Genomic DNA, 22,405 nt, shown 5'->3' with positions numbered 1-22,405 from the left:
ATAGCCAAGGAGGTACAGGTTTACAAATAGTTAAACTGAGATCAAACATATAAAATTAAATAAATCAAGGGAAATGCTAGGTGTGCAGAATCATATACAAAATTTTGTAAATAATTTCATGGGATGTGTTTTAATTGGAATGACCCTTACATTTATATCAACAAAACCAATTTATAAATTAAATAAATCAAGGAAAACCAAACTCACATCCACATCCCATACATACTGTCTGGTACAGAACAATAACATACTGGTAAAAAATGAGAGAGGTTAAGGCACAAAACACTGGACATGTTTATTTAATCAAACATTCTATCCCAAGTTTGTACAGCTTTAAGCGAAGCATTAGAATGGAGTCCATTTATCATGTAGAGCCCTGAGACGGCAACCAAAAACAAAATAGCCCATTACTTAATGTTATTTATTAGTAATAGCTAGCAGAGAAGTTTTTAGTCAAATTATTCAGTATTTTCAACCAACCAATGCACTCAAATTTGTACTGAAGTTGCATCAACCTCTGGTAGATGTACATGTTAAGCATTTCTGATATGAAATGACTTTGAACACCTCCTATACAAACAAACTACACATATGAATGAATAAACAGTTAAACGACAAAAAGGTTTTGAAATTAATTAAATTGAGGTAGGAAAGTTACGTTGAGCTCTCACCTTCCAGATTTCATTTTTAACTGACATACAGTAGTTTAAATACCAACGAATTGAAAATAATATCCGGTGAATTACAAAGAAAAACACCAGTTAAAACAGCTCAACCTTACAGGCAAAACTTTTTATAAATGTTGGAGTAATTCCGAGCTCTCTTTCTGTTTCATTAGTATTTAGCTACTCAACTAGACTTCTGAGATTATTTAATCCTCTCAAATATTAGCCAGTGCTGAAATTTAAACAGGGGCTTTCTTCAACCAGGTACATTATTAGTTACATTTTCATTATGAAGCTTTTTATTTATTATATGAAGAAACCGAGAAACACTATTAAGACATTTAAAAGTGATCTTTGCAAATTCTTAGACTCAATAAAAAAGAGAGAATTATGACAACTATTGCAACTATATGTGTTTGTCGTGTGTATAGTAGGTAAAAAATAATCAGAAATGGATTATCAGGATATTCTCCCAACAAGCAGTCATTTTCATAAAAAAAAAATTGCAAAAAAACATGACTCTGTGGAAAATAACATTGGTTTACCAATATTCAAGAAATGATATCAAACATACCAGTTTGTTAATATTTGTACACTACTTGAAAAGAAACATATAGTATTTTTTTTTTTTCAAAATTTTGGATTGTGTGAATAGTATATTCAGCTTAATGTGCACAGCTTACCAACCTCCAAGAAAATTTAAAGAAATAGATATGACATTGCAGACGAACACTGCTGAAAATATATGCTGAAATTATCATCCACTACAGGCCATAATAAGAGTTATGAGTAAATTTCCTCCTAGATTCTTTTTTTTCTATTATATGATAAAGGTTTTTATCAAAATTATTTTAAAATTCATCATCTTGTGTATATATATGCACCAAACAGACCTATCCCAACAATCAAGACTCCACTTGCACTTCTAAGTTATCACCAGAGAAAAAGAAAATGGAACCTCAGCTTTCCCTACCCTCTTGGGAACTTCATGACATCATAAGCTCCTTTTCAAATCAACCTATGGAAATTAGCATTAACGGTCATCAGCTTTCACCTGCTATCACCACTAGTGAGATTTCACAATCAAATTCCTCGGACTTGTATTTTCCATATTCTTTATCCAATGAGTTTGCCGATCATACATTTTTAGATGATAAAATGCCAAAGATACTCCCCTCGGCGAGTTTTGAGGTTTTTTCAAGTCATGAGATTGAGAAAGTATGTGGATGGTTAGATGCGGATGAAGGTTAGCACTATAGTTTGCCACAAGTTTCTATGGAGGAAAAAGATATATGGAGTCCTGATCTCTTAACTGAATCTTCTGTGGAGGAGACAGATCTATGGAGTCCTGATCTTTTAATAAAATATTATAATGAAATAGAGTGTTTGCAATCAGGGAATCAGTCACTTATATTACCCACTGATGACATGGATGTTGATGACACTCAATCAAGCCTTTCTCCTCTTCTTAAAGCTTATGCAGAAGCTATGGATGAAGGACAAATACAACTTGTAGACGCTATAGTCGCACGCATAAATCAGAAGGTAAGCCCGGTTGGCAAGACCCTGGAACGGGTGGCATTCAACTTATTCCAGCCGACACAAAATCAAGGATGCTACATAAAGCAAGAAGCAAGCAAAAACCATGAGGCAGCATTTAAAGCATTCTACGAAATCTTTCCATACGGGAGGTTTTCCCACTTTGCAGCTAATTCAGCTATTCTTGAAGCTATGCCTGATGATGCTGACACAATACACATAATAGACTTTGATTTAGGATCAGGAATTCAGCGGCCTTCACTTATTGAGTCAATAGGTAGTACAAGCAAGACGCTAAGATTGACATCAGTAAAAGCAGAAGATTATTACGCTTCTAATTCTTCAATATGGAAATTTGAGAAGACCAAGTGGCGGCTCCATGAGTATGCAAGATCTTACAATATTAAGCTGATAACAGAGGAGATGACAGTGCAAGATTTGATGAAAGATATAGAAATATCAAAGTGTGAAAACAGAAGGGAATGGTTAGCTTTCAATTGTATGGCTAACCTCCCACACATAGGGAGTAGAAGAAGCAGGAACGACATCATGATATTTTTATGGGTAGCAAAGGCAGCCTTAGTCAATTTTACCACCTATAAAGGAATATTAACTTTTGGACGTGGAGAAGAAGGGGATATGATGCAAAATACGTCAACATTTAGTTCATTCTTCTCTGAGAGACTGAGGCACTACCATGCACTGTATGAGTCAACGGAATGTAATTTTCCAGATAATTTTGCAGAAGCAAGGTTAGCGCTGGAAAGCCTTTTCCTCGGCCCTTGTGTATCTTCCCCCTCCTGCTTTCAGAGGTGGGAGGAGATCAAAAGTGGTCGTGTATCAGCGCCGATTATGGGCCTACAAGGTTTAAAAGTGAGCCATGAGAACTTATTGGAAGTGAAGGAGATGGTGAATGCAAGAAAGACTTTATATTCTGTTAGGAGTGAAGGACAGAATGAGAATGAATTGATTCTGGAATGGAGAGGAAGTCCACTAGTGAGAGTTTCAACTTGGATGTAGATTGCAAAGAACCATAGTGATTTAGAAACAGTAGAGATGTATATTTTGGCATGTACAGGCTATAGCATGTGTTTATTATATCATGTACAGGTTCTGCAACCAGATATTATTATACAAATCACAAAATATATGATCTAATGATATACTCCTTAGAGACTTGCCTATTGCTTTCGTTTGTACCTGTTATTTCGTATTTTTTTGCTACTCACAGACAAGAAAGGGTACAAGTGAAACTGTGAATACTGAAAGATCAAACATTAGAGGGATAACAACCAAGGTTTTCATAATTATATTTTCATATCAGAAAAATAATAAATATACAAGAAGAAGTAGCAGTTTTTAAAAATTTACCTGCGTTATAGTTGGTAATGCATCCCATATCATATGTGAGTTCAATAACAACATATCATAGTAGTACCGTGCAGTCTAGGAATGAGAAAATGATGGGTGTTTGGCATTCTCTTTTTGGAAAGGGAGTGGGATTTTAATGGACACATTAAAAGTTTCAACTGAAATAATATCCTAATTCCTAGCTTATGTGTGTGTAGGGAGTAATTTTTAGAGGTTACTGAAATCAAGTATACAAAAATAAAATGAGTAATGCTAGAGGTACAAAAAATTGTACAAAATTTTGTTATAAAATGATGTGTCATGGTTGATGTGGCACTATGAAATGAATATTTTGGTGTTTTGATGTAAATGCAGGGGGGTCCATTTTCATGTAGCCAATAAAATCCTTACACGTGCATTTTGTAACTTTTTTGGGAACCAATTTGGTACCCCTGACATTTTCCAAATAAAATATCGAAAAAATCATTCAAGACACGTGAACACTACGCTATCCTTAAAACTAGATAAGCCCCTTTCGTGTGTGCTTGAAGGTGTTGTGGCTTCCGCCTCCCCGGATACAACGAACAAAGGTAGTCTTAAGCACTTGAAGACCCGCCTTCTACGAACCGATCAAATACTACTTTCTATCCTACAGAAAATTCCTAGTGCTCTAAGATGATCAAATGATATCTAAAATGCTTGAGGGAAATTGTCTCTCAAAACCAAGAAGTTAAGTTCCCCTTATAAAGGAGTAGGATTGTGTAACTTATACACAAAATCAAACTTCTAACTTATGAAATAATGAGTTATAATAATGAATCATCAATATTATGTCATTATTAGGGAGTTACAAAATCAATTTTATTTGTTACAAAATTAAAATAATAAAAAGTACTTTATTTTTTTATTTAAATATACCAACAATCCTCCACATGAATAAAAATTAACTTTGCAAAATGACTCTTTTGGCACGGAGATAGAAAGTCAAGGCAGAAACCAGCATAGGATAGGTAGGTGTTACCCCTTCAACCTTCCCTTGTAAGAATTTACATTTTTAGAATTACAGTAATCGCATTGACCTTGAACCGCCCTTCTGTATTGTGAAATGATGATACATCCCCCGCTGGAGTCTTTCCTATATTTGTCCAGTTCTCCCTGTTAAGTCCGTTTTGGTCTTAAGCTCTAGCCTGGTTCTATGAGTTTTACCGGGAATTAGCCCCCACAATTCCTTCTTGAAGCGACCCCACTTCACTCACATATGTGATCTCTTAGATAATACCAATATATTATTTGGTCGATACATCGATACGTAAGGATCATTAAAAGCATAGCTTAGCCTTTTCTGTATTTTATCACTATTTTCATCATAGGAATGGACCCGGGAGTATAACCCCCACATTGATATCACTAAGTCTTTACAATTAGGTTGTCCCTTTGAACCAAGATCTTGGGATATCCAGTCAACAAGGTTGGGTTTTCTTTGTATCAACTTTTGTTATGGGCTTTAGTCTCATTCCTTTCGATGATTTCTCAACTAACTCTCTATTTAACCCTTTGGTTAGCGGATCCGCCGTGTTGTATATTGACCTGATATAGTCAATAATAACTTTAGTTGAGAGTAATTTTCTTACGGAATTAAGTCAATGATAGATATGCCTTGACATTCCATACAAGTCTCTTCCAAAAGACCAATTTTCCATTCTTTGTCATTTTGTCCGATTTTGTACGAATTCAAAAGAACTACATACTCTACCAAACATCAATGCTCCAATTCATAATTAAAATTACTAATTTTCAGCGACCCAAAAATTATAAATATTAATTCACCAATTTACCAAATTGGAGCGTCCTCAAATTGGCAATTCATTATGATATTGTTACTTAATTTGAGCGTCCTCAAATTAGCAACTTAACCGTAACTTTTGAAAAAATATCGAAAGAATTGTTCGAGGCACGTGAGCACCATGCTATCCTTAAAACAGATAATCCCCTTTCATGTGTGCTTGAATGTGTTGTGGCTTCCGTCTCCCAAGATACAACGAACAAAGGTAGTCTTGAGCACTTAAAGACCCACCTTCTACGAACCGATCAAATACTACTTTCTATTTCACAAAAAATTTCTAGAGCTCTAAGATGATCAAATGATATCTAAAATGCTTGAGAGAAATTGTCTCTCAAAACCAAGAAGTTAAGTTCCCCTTATATAGGAGTAGGATTGTATAACTTAATCACAAAATCAAACTTATAACTTACGTAATAATGAGCTATAATAATGAATCATCAATATTATGTCATTATTAAGGAGATACAAAATCAATTTTATATGTTACAAAATCAAAATAATAAAAAGTACTTTAATTTTTATTCAAATATACCAACAGTAAGAACCCTTCGAAAATATAAATATGTCATCAAGGAATATATCGGCCAAATAATCTGAATATTGTGTAGAGTAATTTAATTTTGTAAAGAAGGGTACCAAGGTCAGGTTTGCATTGAGGATATATTATCATCCCAGCACAACATGCATATTGACATGGAGTAAATTGTAAAAAGTATAGAGGAACCTGAGTAATATCTACATCAATATCACTGTCACCATGCTCATAGTCCTAAGAAGGCACACTCATAAGATCTGGTGGCCCATGTTCCAAAAGAAAAAAATGAAGTTCTTTTTTGTTTATCTTTTTTATTCTCTATTAAAAAATTAATGAGATGTTGAAAATATTACAGACACAAGCACGTGCACGTCTAATATAACTAATTTATAAAAAAAAATATAAAGAATTTTGAATAGCGGGAAGGATCCTTCCAGCAATGATTTTAACCTTGAGTTGTCAACTGCAGATTTGCTATAGTTCTTATCTCTCATGTTAGCAAGTGTAGCTATTGATATGGTATAAGCAATCCGGGTAGAACCCAACCCAGATCTAGGGTAAGATAAGTTAAGCTAGAGGACCGAGATCCCCTCACCCGGAACAAATAAGTGAGGAGAACCAGGCTCAGGTTGATAGCCTGGCCCAGGCTGTGACACCCTCCAAACCCAGGTCAGAGGTTTGGGGTCCACAACACATACACACACTATATTTAAACCTGTTTATGAATATAATAATATATGCAATGACCCTACTTACCATAATCAAGGATCACAATAGTTTAAAGTATGTCCACAAGCCACAACCTTATTTATTACAAACGTACCAAATCCCAAATTTATTTATCTTACATTTGAAGTCAAACTTTATTACAAACTTCTAGCACACACTAAGCCACATAACTTCCGCTAGCTTATTCCATCTTAACTTGAAAACCTGGCCGGCACACTCGACTGGGGATCTTCACCATCACCAAATTCTTTTTTAACTGGAAAAGAACATTAACAGATTCGCAAGAGTGAGCTAACTAGCTCAGCAAGTCATAATGATAGCACTGAGATTTAATAATGATCAATTGAAATGATATAGGGAATCAAGTTTTATGATAAGCAATGATTAGAATTGGATATTCACTTTTATTTTAAAAACCAAGGTTACGCTGCTGATCAGTCACACACTAACCCCGAACAAGGCTCCCAGCTTTGCTCTATATACTGGATCCAAGGCACACATTGGCCCGATACGACCACGAATCTGGTTTGACCACGAATCTGGTCCATATTTAAAAATAATCCAATTCTATAATAATAACATGATAAATAATGTAATTCAATAAACTGAATCATAAACAACATTTATCTTGAAGCATAAGGTGATTCACAATACCAAAAAGGTATAATAAATTAAACAAGAAGATTGACTTCCAATTCAAGGAAAGAATCAAAGTGTAGAAGACCAAGGGTGCAAAGGTTACAAGGAACGGTCTTCTGTTATACAAGGCATAAAGGTTCGTATGACAAACAATCTCATATCAAGGATCAGTAAGTGGTAGATATGTATTTGTGGAGTAGTATCGGATATGTGTGGTTCGTATCCAAGAATTTAACAATCAAGGGTTTATAAGGAATCGAGCTCACGGCTCAAGATTAATAAAAATCAGGGTTTAGGGTTAAGTACTTCAAAGTAATTGCAAAATAGGATAGGAATTACTGGGAATAATAAATTAAACAAGAAGATTGACTTCCAATTCAAGGAAAGAATCAAAGTGTAGAAGACCAAGGGTGCAAAGGTTACAAGGAACGGTCTTCTGTTATACAAGGCATAAAGGTTCGTATGACAAACAATCTCATATGAAGGATCAGTAAGTGGTAGATATGTATTTGTGGAGTAGTATCGGATATGTGTGGTTCGTATCCAAGAATTCAACAATCAAGGGTTTACAAGGAATCGGGCTCACGACTCAAGATTAATAAGAATCAGGGTTTAGGGTTAAGTACTTCAAAGTAATTGTAAAATAGGATAGGAATTACTGGGAATAGTTGTAACATAATGAAAAGAGTTCAAAAGTATTCACAAGTATACCATACGAAAGTTCAAGGACACTTGCCTTATCAATTCGCTTTCACTTCACTAACACTTATCAATTGGTTCCCACTCACTAACCATTTGCTTTCCATTTCTACATCTCCCTTCCTCTATTAGACATCACATATACTCATCAACACTATTTTCTCAACTCTTTCTATTCGATACAAATTTCTATCTACCCTCCGTTTCACCCAAATCCGACGTACGGATTAAAAGTTACAGCAACAACAGTCAAACAGTGCACAAACAATCATTTTATACAGCCATCAGGTCACATATAACACATAGCACGTAAGATATTCAATCCAAATAATTTTTCAAAGAAGATTCGGGGTCAAAATGATTTTCTAGATAATTAATACGATTTTTAAACATTTTTCGGAATTAAAATTGGACTCCGAATCATTTTATAATTAAATAATAGGGTTCGAACACCCTAATTTGACTTTAAAAATAATTTTATAATAATTATCGAGATTTGAAAAAAATAATTTAAAATCATATTTTAAAGCTCGAAACTATTTTTCAGGATTTTTAAATCAATTTTAAATAATTAAATCCAATAATTAAATTAATTAAAATTAATTAAATTAATCAAACTAATCAGTCAATTAATATCAAATTAATCGATTAATTAAAATAATTAAAAACTAATTAAAATTAATTAATTAATAAATCAGATTTATTTTTGAATAAGTAAATAATTAAAACAATTTTTCTGAATTTAAAAATTATTAAATAAACAATTTTCGGATTTTTAAAATCATAAAAATATCATTTTTAAAATAAAAGTGAACATAAATCCAATTTATGTTAGTATTTAAAATCCCAGGGACTAATTTGCAAAGTTGAACAAACCAATGGTGTCAAATGGCATTTCTGCTATCTTCCCCGCCCTACGCCGGCGGTCGCCATTGCTGGCGACCCCGAGCTTTCCGGCGAACTGTAAATCAGCACAGTTCAACACCAAATTAACAGGAAATAAAGATTTCAATCCCAGGAACCCCTCTGCAGAAACAAATCACTCAAGTAGTCGCTAAATCGGCCGGAAAACTCGACGGAAATTTTTGCCGCCACAAAATATCAACTTTCCGATCTACTAAACTACGAGTCCTTAAATCAACTAAAAATTATGGTTTGATTCCTGGGAATATCCTGAATGCAGTTGTGGTATCTGATTTTACCCAGAATTAACAGAAAAGATAACCCTAATTCGAATTAAGAACATTGAAACGATTATAAACCCTAATTTACAATCCGAGAATCAAACTCAAATTTAACCATGTTATTGAACTCAGTTTTTGACAAATAATATACCAAATTGACCAGGAAGAAAAGATCTACACGATTATGCCATCAAATCATATCAAAAATATCAAGAACATAAATTTATATTTTAATCCATAATTAATTCGAATTTAAATAATTAAATCAGAAAAATACCTTGATTTCTGGGTAAAAATAAATGGTTGATTCAGAAGGAAGATTTCGAGAGCTTCATTTTGATATATTGCACGCCCGAATCGGAGTTCGATAACGCCTTCGTTTAAGCGATTGATTTTCAAGAATACGGTGTTTTTATAAAGTTTTATCTGTTTTTCAGGGTTTGTATTGTCTGATTATGATTTTACGCGTGAAAATGAAATTAGAAAGGGCTATATATATTTACAGAATATTAGTACGTTCTAGATCGTGTTGGATCGATAAATATGTTTATTTTGGATAAACATTATCCTTTTTAGATAAGCATTATCCTGTTTTGAATAACCACTATCCTGTTTTGGATAAGCACTATCCTGTTTTGGATAGACATTATCCTATTTCGGATAATTATCAAAACCGGGCTTTTATAAAACGATTGTACGAAGATAATGTTATCGAAAAGGGTTAGCGTATCGAAAATATCGCGCCGGGCCGCACACATGTCAAACCGTAATCCGGATCGAAAAAGTCAAAACATGGAAAATGTCTGAAATTACCATATTAGGTTAGAAAGGAGTTTTCGGAAGAGTTTCGGGTTATAAAAACGTAAAAACGGTTGCGTTTGGACGATTCCCGGCTTTATAAAATAATTTTATAATTATTCATAAAATAGTTAATAAATTCATAAATCAATATAAAAACAAATAATACTCCAAAAAATACCAGAAAAATACCTTAATTCTCTATATTTTATTATGGACATAATAAAATTAACATACCTAGATTTTACCACATATCAACATTCAAATAATATCACCAATCATCAAATAATTCACCAAAAATCACATAATAATCATTTATTGATAAAAATAATTATATGTCATGTCCCGGATATTACACAGGCCCAACCCAAGAGAGGGATCATCTACCAGCTAGAGTCCGACCCATCTAGAGAAGCCTAGAGGGGGTCCCCCCAAACACAAGCATACCCCACAGCCCACCCAGGAAGGGCACGTGGGCACGTGATAATCACAACTATCAACAACCAACAACTGAGACAAGGATGACACGCGTCAGCACACCTTTGGTGCATCCAAAAGGTGGTCCTTAATTGGACACATGTATGTAATCCATCCGAGCCAGGAGTTCTCCGCCTCCAATAACGAACGACCCTGATCTAAAGGTACCAACCCCTAAACCCTACCCTTGGGCTATAAATATCCCTATGGGGAAATGGTTTAGGAGTTACACTCTCTTACACACTCATAGACATACACAGCCACTTCCTTTCTATCTATCTATCTTTTTCTTTCCCAAGCAAATTTTTACTCTAACACTGACGGTGCAGCGGGGCTCAAAACCCCCTCCGGTGTTGTTTTGTAGACACCCCACGACAGCTACACCTTAATCACTGCAAGAAGATCCAGGCACGTAGTCGGAAGGAGCAGCCCCGCACACCAAAGTTATCATTTGGTGCTAGAAGGAGGGGCTCTCCATCCTTGGGTCACGGTGCCCCTGGATTCACCTTCATCAACAAGCTCTTAAAAGAGTCCATTTCTTTAACCTGTAAGAAACCAAGCAACAATACTCTCTCATAACCATGAATGTTGCTTGTCATTTTAGACCACATTTGTGTGAGCCTAGTTTCGTTTATTTTCAAGCCACGTTTGTGTGTGCTATAGATAGTTTTTGTTAGTCCCAAATAATCTAACAGGTGGAATTACAGAAGGGGGTTGAATGTAATTCTTGGTTTCTTTTTTATTTTAAGAACTCCTCACAAATATAAATATATCAGTGTTGAATATGCAAAAGTGTGGAATGAAAATAAAGAAGTATTCAAACAAAAAGTAATTAAACACAAGGATTAAAAACTTTCTGGTGGATTGAACTTACCCACCAGAGATATATATTTATGAGAACTCTGTACTGCAAAAATGCACACAGCTGCTTACAAGTATAAAATACTAAGAATAAAGAAATTCTTAACATATACAACTTTTTCTATTTCTCATTTCTTGCTTACTTACTTAATATTCAACTTGCTACACTTGGTTTATATACCACCAAGTTACATGATAAAAAGACAAACTAATAAGACAAAAGTGTCTTGGTATAATTTCATGCTGCTCCATTTCTCCATTCTGCATCTTTGAATATCTTCAATTTAGCATGGAAATGGAAATGCTTCTTTATTCTCTAAAACCTGTTAATAGGCTGCCACATTCCATTTGCATACAATCAACCCATATGACTGTCAAGTCACTATCAACTGTTTTTTGAATTTGATCATCCGTTGAAACTCTGTTGGATCATCCGTTGAGACTTTGTTGGACCATCCGTTGAGAGTCTAGTTGATCATCCGTTGAAACCTTGTGGAACATCCGTTGAGATTATCTTCATGGTAGTTAACTCTATTTCACTTATACAAGATTACAAGGCATCCAATATTTAGAATTAGCCAACCTAATTTGTATATCAATCTATTAGTTAACATGACTTAGAATATCCTCCAACTTCTAGTTCTCTAAGGTTTAACAATATGCAAAAATGTGCTACCAAAACCTATTTAAACATAAGCTACTCTCCCAACGGATGACTAACAAAATTATCCGTTGAGAGCTACAGTTACACTTAATCAAATCTACTAAGGTGTTTTTATAGCATATCATCAAGTCTACAACATATTCCTAACAATTTCCCCCATTTATTTCTACTAGAATTGTAGGAATAAATTTAGAGGGACTTGATGATAACAAAACACCTTTTTACATAGAGATTATTCAATAGTGGATAAAACTGATAGGTGCTGCAATTTTATTGAAAGTTGTACAGAAGAAAGTTCATAGAAATCTCACAAGCCATTTTTCAAGATGCTCCTCTAGTCTGAGCAGATTAATCTTTAGTTGTTATATAATGAATTACACACAGGGGGGGTGTATTTGTTTTTGTGTTTTTATGCTTTTCTTGAACTGTTGTTTTGGTTTTGAACAAAGTAAATCAAATCTTGTAGTAAGATGTGTTATAACAGAAATTAAACTTGCAGCTACGAATAACACAGATCTTTCAAAATTCACTTAATTTTATATTAAAATTAAGATTTTTTTGCTACAAAATTTCTAGGCTCTTTGTTGATAAAGAGCTTAGCTTCTACTTGAGAGAAAATACAAGAATTTCTGATCTTATTGTTATTCCCTAACAAAGGACCAATGTTAACTTTATATTCTAGTTAACTGCTGGTTTACACAGTGTACAATAAGAGATGCTATTCACTTTAGTAAACTGTCACTAATCATTCCCATCTTAGGAAAAGTATATCTTCCATTTCTGGCTTAGCATATCTTTGCATACTGTGTTAACTTTGATCTTCCTTTGTCAGTTAATCTTCACCCTTGATCTTGCACACTCTTCAAGCTGCTTTTTATAGACTTGTCAATCCAACTAGTTAGATTGTTTGTTGATTGTTAATCTTGGATATTGAACTGGTCTGCAAATTGTACTTTGAGATTTTACCTCGAGATCTCCAGTAAGGCATATAGAGGTCTTGACATCTCGAAGTATAATGACTTTTCGAGATCTCTAATAGTCCATAGATGATTTGACTTGTAGATGTCTCTGAATTCTCTATAAGAGGATTTGGCTTATCGAGATCTCTAATCTTCATATATTCACTTTGACTTATCGATATCTCTGAGTTCTCTAGTGACTTATTAACTTGTAGATAACTCAGAGTTCTCTAGTCAAATTTGACTTGTCGATAACTCAGAGTTCTCTAGTGAATTTTGGCTTGTCGATATCTCTAAGTTCTCTAGCGAAATTTGACTTATCGATAACTCAGAGTTCTCTAATGAATTTTGACTTGTCGATAACTTTGAGTTCTCTAGTGAAGAAATGACTTGTCGATATCTCCAATCTTCATGTCTTCAATTTGGCTTGTCGATATCTCTGAGTTCTCTAGTAGCTTTTTTGAGTTCTCTATAAGTCATTCTGGAGTTCTCAAATGACTTCTCTATAACACTAAATATGTGACTTATAGAGACCTTGACTTGGAACATTTTTCCCAAAACAGATTTATACAACTCCAAACTTCTTCATAATTCTTCTGAGGCATGATCTTATTGATCTTCTTACAAATAGAATTATTAGGCTTGATACTGTTTAAAGAAAAAGATTCCAGTCTGCTCCTTTGATATTTTTACAGACTTTAAATATTTCAATTATAATATAAACTAAGATTACAATACAACTTACTTAGGGTTGTCAATTTGACTTAGTCTTGTTATTGTACAGGCATGTCTTGCACAACAATCTCCCCCAATTTGTGAGAAGATTGCTTAACAGAAATTCATGTCTGTTAACAAGACTAACCCCAAACTATGATGGAAAAAATGATTAATACATAAAATTGACATAATTACAGCTTTTATATATTAGAAGATTTACAAAGTCTAAATGATTATAAGCATCAGGTAAAAACTGTTTTTGCTTCTGTTTCTTCCCTAATGAGATCCTTTAAGAAAAAAATAATTTCAAGTTCTTCTACAATAGGAGTCCCACTTAGAGATTCTACTAGTTTGATCATGTCTGCCTTTGGATAACCACTGTCTAGTAAATCAATTCTAAATCTTGAGAATTTGACAGCTTTGATGTTAAGAAACTTTCCATCTTTTGAAATTCTGCTCATTCCTTTAGCATTGAGTTCTTCTGATCTTTTCATAAACAGTTCAATCTCTTCATCATACTTTCTTTTTCTTTCCTCATATTCAGCCTCATTTCTTTTTTTTCTTTCTTCCCTTTCAATCAACCACTCAGGCAAAACTGATCTCCATGCTCTTGTGGCAGTATCCTTGTCTTTTAGCAAACTTATCACTCTCTTGATTTCTGTGGGAGAGAGAGAATCCATTAAAGCACAACAAGGGAAAGTGAAGGACCCATCTGTATAATAAATTCTGACTTCCTTTAAAGATACAACCGAGACTTTAACTATTTCCTCAGCTAGTTTTTGAAAATAATCTTCATCTGAGATGCACCAATTTAAGGGTAGAAAGTTATTTTGATTGAAATAATACCAGAGAGCCCTTTCAGTGACTTCTACATTTTTTGTAAGCTTGACTTTTCTAGGTTTCTTCCTAATAGACTTGAAATTGATTTTGATTGAAGGCTTGTCTAAAGGTAAGGTCGTGATTTTCTTGAGACATGTTTAATTTGAGGTGATTGGTGTTTTAAGAAAGGTGTTTGCAGTTTGTTTGTACAGAAACTTTGGCTTGTTTTTTTGTGCTTTAGATCAGACTACAATGTCATGATCAGCCTCATGTTTGATTTAACACAATGTTTAGGAACAATTAGATGTCTTACTTGATTGGTGGTTGGACAGAAATAAAATACTCCTTTGTGTGGATATAGATAGGCTTCTGGAAAAGCTGCTATCTTTGCCTTTTTGAGCTCTTTGAGAAGTTGAGTGTCTTCTTAAATAACTGGATTTACCCTGTCAGTCATTACATCCAGTTCAGATGCTCTTAAAGTTTGAAGATATGGAAGAGTTACCTTGAGACACCTGTCCGTACCACCATCATTGATGTTCATGATAATCCATTTCTCTAGAAAATTATCAACTTTAACCACCACTGCTCTTAAATGTTCTTGCCCAAAGCTTTCTTGCAAGCCATATAGTTTTGTTGTAGAGATACCCTTAGTGCTACAAGAAGGTCATTGAATTTCTGATCTTGATTGGGTCCTTCTGCAACCCTTAGTAGTCTTTCTTTCCCAACATCAACTTGAGCACTTGAGCTCTGTCCCACCTGAACAGACTCTTTGGATTTTGATTTTGCATCCCTGGACTGTTGAATCCTAGCCTCAATCTCCCCCTTAGTCTTGGTGACAGCCATGAGGAGGGGAGTTGGTAACTCTGGCCTTATTTGTTCAGGTAAAGCAGACAGTGAAATATTGAGCTTCCCCATTATGGCCTCCAAAGTAACATAATTCTGCATTTGAAGGTGTTTATGAGAGTCCACCAGGGTCTGGATTTCTGTTTGTTGACTCTTGACTAGAGAAGTCAAGGCTTGGACCTGTGCATTGAGAGTGGCATTAGAAGTCTGCAATTATGAGACTTGGTTTTGGAAAGACTGGATTTGCAGATTTGTAGAAGTAGACCCAGGCTAATAAAAGCTAGTAGATGTTGAGGAGGCAAAGGTTGCTTCCACAACATGTTTGATACATCTATGAGCAAAGATGAAGGCTCATATCTGCTTTGATGAAGTTGCTCCAGCTTGACTTTTGTGTCAATTGAATAAGTGATTTGTTGTTGAGCACTGTATGAAGAGAGATGAAGGATTGTTTGAGATTTTTAACTTCCTTTTCAATGGTATCAAGATCCATCCTTGACATTTGATCAGCAAAATGCTTGAACTTGGAAGTGATATGTACTTGAGATGGGATGATCTCATCCATTTTGTCCTTCACTAGCTTCCTTATTTTATCCTCATGACCAGCTAACTTGAGTTCTAGGGCTTTACCAAACATATGAAAAGCCATGAGTTGAGCTTTGTAGACCTCAGTGACTGTATCATAGATATCCTGTGAAGTCAAGGCCTTGGCATTGCTCCCAAGAGTTGTGACATACTCATCCCTGAATCTAGCCAAGACTTGATCCATCTCCAACACTAAATCCTGAGATAGCCAAACATCTACATTCCCATCCTGCTCTGCATCATTCACAATCTTCTCCTTCTGTTTTTCAACATCTTCATTTTATGTGAGCATGATGGCTTAATAGTCTTGATTGCTCATTTCAGAAGTGAGGAGATGCTGTGAGATATTTGCCATTCCAAAAATCTATTCAACTAGAAGATCATCTATAGATGCAGGTTGAGAACCAGATTCTTGCAGCCATTGAGATAGAATGTGTGGTTGTTGAGGTTGTGAAGTTGAGGGTTGAGTTGTTGAGGGATCAGAACCACCTGTGACTGAAGTCAAAATTGTGCTCACAGATTGCTATGTGTTTATGACAGTGTGTTGTCCTCCACTTGTAGTGGGAACCTCCAATTGAATTGGAGGGGATTTGACTGGGTTACTGTTATGTGCAACAATCTCAAACCCTTGTGCTTCTTCCAAAGCACGGTCACTTGAATGTGATAGACTTGCCTCTCCCATAGCAGGATCATTGGCAAATGTACTCTTAGCATCAACTGCTAATGCAATTTCTGCTAGGGTTTTGAGGGGAGTTTTCCCTACATGAGGAACTTCAAATTAAATTGGAGAGGATTTAGATAGCTCCCCCTCAGGATTACTACCCTCAAACCTTACATTCTGTGAAGACAGATTTGCACATGAAGGTGCATTTAGTATCTCCATGGGGTTTTCAGTAAAAACTGATGAATCCCCATGGTTTGGATAGTGTCATAAAGGTCTACCCCAGCTAGTAGCCTCTCACCATCTGAATGTAGTGTCTGGGTGGTGAGCAAGGTTTCTTGAACCAAGTCACTTGAGTTAGTTTGCACTTGAGAATTGGATTCATGTACTTTAGGTAGAGAAGAAATTTGTGAGATTAGAAGTTGTTACTCAATAGTGAGTGTTGGCAGCTCCCCCTGAATGGATGAGGGAGCTTCAAAAGATGTGCCTTTGCTGTGTGTGCCATCCTTATTTCTGCTATCATAGACTTGAATTGCTTCAAGAGCAGGATGTGTAGACTCTGTACAAGGTGCATTGGGGTGAATGCTCTTTTTAGTAGACACACCCTGTTGAGAGGATGTATCTAGAGTCTGTTTAGTCCCCATTTTTACAAATACATCATGTTGGGAGGATACATAGGTGGCTTGAGTGGTCAGCTCAGATATCTTTCTCTTCTTTGATCTCTTGACCAATGGTGACTCAGGTTCTGTTTGATCCTCACCACTCTCAGTCAGAACAGTTAAGGTTACCTCCTTTCTCTTCCTTTTACTCACCTCATCCTTTAAGAAGATGAAGTGGTTGGTTTCCTAGCTACTAAGGGTTTCAAAGGAATAGGCTCAACATGGGTAGGTTCCTGTGGGTGTGCCTATGTTTTTGCTTCCTGTTGGATTTTAATCGCAGCGGGGGCATGGCAAAACACTTTTACACATATAAAATCCAAATAAAAGCATATAAATCATGGTAAAACATAGGGATCGAATCTAACCTTTAAAATAATTCGGAGACAACGATCAGAGATCCTTAGCAGTTGCTCCTCAAGTGTGAAGCACTCCACCGGTATCCAGCAAGAAAACGATGTTAAGGAGGAGGAAAGAGGTGGAGAGAATTGGGTTTTCCAAACTTTTTGGGTTTTGGGGTTCTTATAAAAATAGGGTCTATAATAGTGTATTTATAGGCAAAATTTTTAGCTGAAATTTTCCCCTAAATATTATTATTATTATCCGATTTATTATTCTCATTAATAATTAAATAATTAAAACACCTTTTAATTATTAATCCTTTTTCTAAACACTTTAGAAATAATTCTCTCTCTTGATTTAATTTCCAAAAATTAAATCCTTTAATTAATAATATTAAGAACTTTTCTTAATTAATTTATAATCAATTAAATCTCATTTAATCAATTATTAAATTTGCCAATTAATTATTTATTTCATAAATAAATAATTATCAGCCATTATTAATTAATTCCTCCACCATTAAATCATTCTCTTTTATGATGTGACCCTGTAGGTTCAATATTAAGCCGGTAGTAGAAATAAATAATAATAAAACTATTTTATCATTATTTATATAAATTTTCTAATTTATTAAATATGATTAATTAATTAATCATATTTATTCTACATCGTGAGGGATACTTCTCAGCATATCGCGACTATCCGGATAATATGAATTCACTGCTTAGAATACCAAGAACCTATTCAGTGAATAGTTACCATACAATAAACTCCTTCTACCCTACAATGTCCCGATTAAATACAAGGCATGGATCTCGTGTCAAGCCTATCTAATTCAATCACTTGCTTACCATTTACTATGCGTAGTTCTATGTAAATTAGAAACTCCTTTCTAATTTCATTTACTCTGGCCAGAGATTCCTGAACTAGCATAAGTGGATCAGCCTTGAACATTCGCTTCTTTCACTGGAAGGGGTAGATCCTTTATTGATCATACACTATCTTCGTGTACAAATTCCTATACCCAGTAGAGCCCTAATAATTGTCCCTGGAGACTAAGAACTAAACCAAAGCATAGTTCAGTGTACACAAGATGACTATGATGACATCAAGTCTAAGGATACTTGTACAACTATCACTATGTGAACAACTGCTGACACGTGAGTGAACTCCATCAGTTGTTCAGCTGTGCGAGTCATGTTCAGTGAACTTATTCCATAATAAGCACCTACATACTAGTTATAGTGTCACCACACAAATGTCTATGAGAACACACATCCTTCATAATGAAGCAAGCATAGTATGTACCGATCTCTGCGGATTATTAATTACCAGTTAGTAATCATACGTCCAGGAACTATTTAAGTTTAGAGTTATCATCTTTTAGGTCTCACTATTATGATCTCATCATAATCCATAAAAAGCTTTACTCTAAACTATGGTATATCTTATTTAAACACATAATCTCCCACTTGTACTAAAGCCAATCACTCTGGTATCTAATACCCATCTTGTCTTTATGACGATCAAAGTGACTTTCATAAAGTAGCTTTATGAGTGGGTCTGCTATGTTGTTATGTGTGTCAACTCTAATTCAATATAATATAAGAAATGTTACTGCGCTCCCACTAACCCTTTTGTAGACGCATGGTTCATCTACGTTTTTGATAAAATCAAACTCTTTGATTGTCTCATCAAAACGAATGTTCCATCTTTCGAGAAGCCTGCTTTAAACCACATATGGTTCGCAGCAGCTTACACACTAGGTTTTCATTTCTCTTGGAAAGAAAACCATCTGGCTAATTCCCAGATCTCATAGTCATAGTAAGCAGCAATCGCAAGCAAAATCCGAACTGATTTTAACAGGGCTACAGGTAAAAGGTTTCATCAAAGTCAATCCATTGTCTTTGTTTGAATCCTTTTTCCACAAGCCTGGCCTTATAGGTCTCCACCTGGCCATCTGCTATAATCTATCTTTTGTATACCGTATACATAGATTCCATTCTGGATTTCATGGCACTATGCCATTTCTCTGAGTCAACACTACTCATAGCCTCATTATAGGTCACAGGGTCGTCATCATCAATGATTGACAACTCATTGTCATTCTCAATGACAAGGCCATATTACCTCTCAGGTTGGCGAGACACTCTCCCTGATCTATGAATGGGCTGTTCCACAAAAGGTTGTTCAGTCAGAATAGGTGTTTCCACTTGATCCGTAGTAGTTTGTGCTTCTTGAACTTCATCAAGTTCAATTTTGCTCCCACTATTTCCTTCAAGGATAAACTCCTTTTCCAGGAAGGTAGCATGTCTGGAGACAAACACCCGATGATCGGTGTAAAAGTAATACCCTAAAGTCTCTTTAGGATATCCCACAAAACCAAATTTTACGGATCGATATTCCAGCTTATCTGGGTAAACTTTCTTGACATAAGCTGGACATCCCCAAATCTTAACGTGTTTAAGACTCGGTTTCCTTTCTTTCCATATCTCATACGAAGTTTGAGGAATAGATTTTGGAAGGCACCATATTCAGTAAATATGCTGAGGTTTCCAATGCATAACCCCATAGGAATACTGGAAGATTTGCATAGCTCATCATGGACCGAACTATGTCTAACAAAGTTCGATTTCTCCTTTCAGATACTAATCTGGAGGAGTCCACTGGGAGACTATATCATTTACTTTGAGATAATCCAGAAACTCTCCATTCAAGTATTCACCACCTCGATCTAATCGAAGAATTATAATACTATGTTTGGTTTGTTTCTCCACTTCACACTTATATTCTTTGAACTTTTCAAAGGCCTCAGACTTGTGTTTCATCAAACACATATCCGAATCTAGATCTATCATCTATGAAAGTAATGAAGTATGAAAATCCACCCATGGCTTGCTTAAACATTGGCCCACATACATCTGTGTGTACCATTTCCAGCAAATTTGCAGTCCTCTCTCCATGTCTAATAAATGGAGACTGCAGTGCCACTATAAAGTGAGATTTTCATCATCCCTTTTCTTTTTATTAGTTTGTTCAATCTGAAGTAAATTATGTCACATATATACAGACCATTATTTAAAGCACCACGTCCATAAAGAATATTATCTCTAAGAATAGAACATTCATTATTCTCAATAATAAATGAAAATCCAGCCAAGTCTAACATGGGAATAATATTCCTCACAATCGAGGGAACAAAATAACAATTATTTAAAACAATAGTCTTGCCCATAGGCATATGTAAATGAAATGATTCTACATCTTCAGCAGCAACTCTTGCTCCATTTCCCATCAGTAGAATCACCTCCTCTTCCTCAAGAGTCCTACTTCTCCTTGGTCCCTGCAACAAATTGCAGATTTGAGAACCACAGGCGGTATCTAATACCGAAGTAGAAATTTGATTTAATGACATATTCACTTCTATCATGAACATACCTGAATCAGAAGCGGTAGTCTCACTACCCTTCTTCTTCTTCAATTCTGCAAGGTAAACCTTGCAGTTCCTCTTCCAGTGCCCCACCTTGTTACAGTGAAAGCAAACAACTTTGCTCTCGGGGTCTTCAGCTTTTGGTGGAACCGGCTTTTCTTCACCTACTTTCTTCTTCTTGGAAGGGTTCCTCTTCCTTTTCTTAGGATTGGAACCTTCACCAATTAGAAGAACAGAACTCTTTTTAGGGGGAAAAATTCGATTCCGCAGTCTTCAACATGTTGTGGAGTTCAGGTAGGCTGACATCCAACTTATTCATGTGAAAGTTCACAACAAACTGCGAGAACGAACTCGGAAGCGATTGCAAGACCAAGTCTTGGCTCAGCTCCCCATCCATGGCAAAACCAAGTTGTCCAAGACGTTCAATCAAATTGATCATCTTAAGTACATGGTCATTCACAGATGATCCCTCAGACATCCTACAACTGAATAGCTCCTTCGATATCTCATATCGAGCTGTCCTCCCTGCCACATCATACAACTCTTGTAGATGCATGAGGATAATGTGAGTATCCATATGCTCATGTTGCTTCTGTAGCTCAATGTTCATGGAAGCTAGCATGATGCATTGAGCAACATTTGCATCATCTATCCACTTACGATACATAACATGTTCATCATTATGTGCATCACTAGCAGGTTCAGTAGGCTTATGTGAGTCAATCACGTATTCCAGCTTCTCAATCCTGAGAACAATTCTCAAGTTTCGAAGCCAGTCAGCATAATTAGGACCAGTCAACTTGTGAGCATCTAGTATGCTCCTGAGTGATAGTGCAGAAGACATAACGTATAAAGTAAATCTGTAAATGATAAACACATAACAACACTTAGCAAATATTCGATTTCATTTTAAAACACTATATGAATCGGGTCTTTATTCATAAGTGGCTCCCACTAGTTTATCTAATTTATTCAACCCCCTACGTGAAAAATTAAGCATTCATAATGCTAGTGGGAATAGGGATCCTACATTCTATTACACAACCCCGGCTGTCGCACGAAACGCCATGTAATGTTTAATAGGCAGACAACTCTTATCAATTACATCTAATGTTATTCCCTAATCAAACTTTAGGCTCTTGAATAATTGAGTCACGGCTGTGGCACGACAAACTCAATATTCTAAGTCAAGTCTAACCCGACATTCCGTACAATTGAATCAGTCCCCAAAGGCCCACAGCTATGGCACATAACGACCTTTAGATTCTTATTCAATGTACACATCTCTATGTATTAGACAAGTATTTCTTATTTCGAAATCAAAGCCCTTGGCTGTGGCACGAAACGACAATGATTTAAAAATAAGAACTACTTTTCTATCATGTTGGAAGGCTATGACCGACACAAGCCCGT

At 35.5% G+C, this 22,405-nt stretch overlaps 1 protein-coding gene across 1 annotated transcript; it reads left to right on the top strand.

Annotated features, from left to right (window-relative positions):
* Window positions 1–1,940: 1,940 nt before the first annotated feature.
* LOC141660460 (protein NODULATION SIGNALING PATHWAY 2-like) lies at window positions 1,941–3,224 on the top strand. The gene has a single exon (XM_074467446.1). It carries the CDS (start codon window positions 1,941–1,943, stop codon window positions 3,222–3,224), a length of 1,284 nt encoding a protein of 427 aa, XP_074323547.1.
* The last annotated feature ends 19,181 nt before the right edge of the window (window positions 3,225–22,405 follow it).

Source organism: Apium graveolens, chromosome 5 (assembly GCF_009905375.1).
Source record: "Apium graveolens cultivar Ventura chromosome 5, ASM990537v1, whole genome shotgun sequence".
In the NCBI taxonomy this organism is placed as follows: domain Eukaryota; kingdom Viridiplantae; phylum Streptophyta; class Magnoliopsida; order Apiales; family Apiaceae; genus Apium; species Apium graveolens.
Note: the sequence above shows the minus strand (reverse complement) of the source record. Positions and strands in the feature narration are given on the sequence as shown.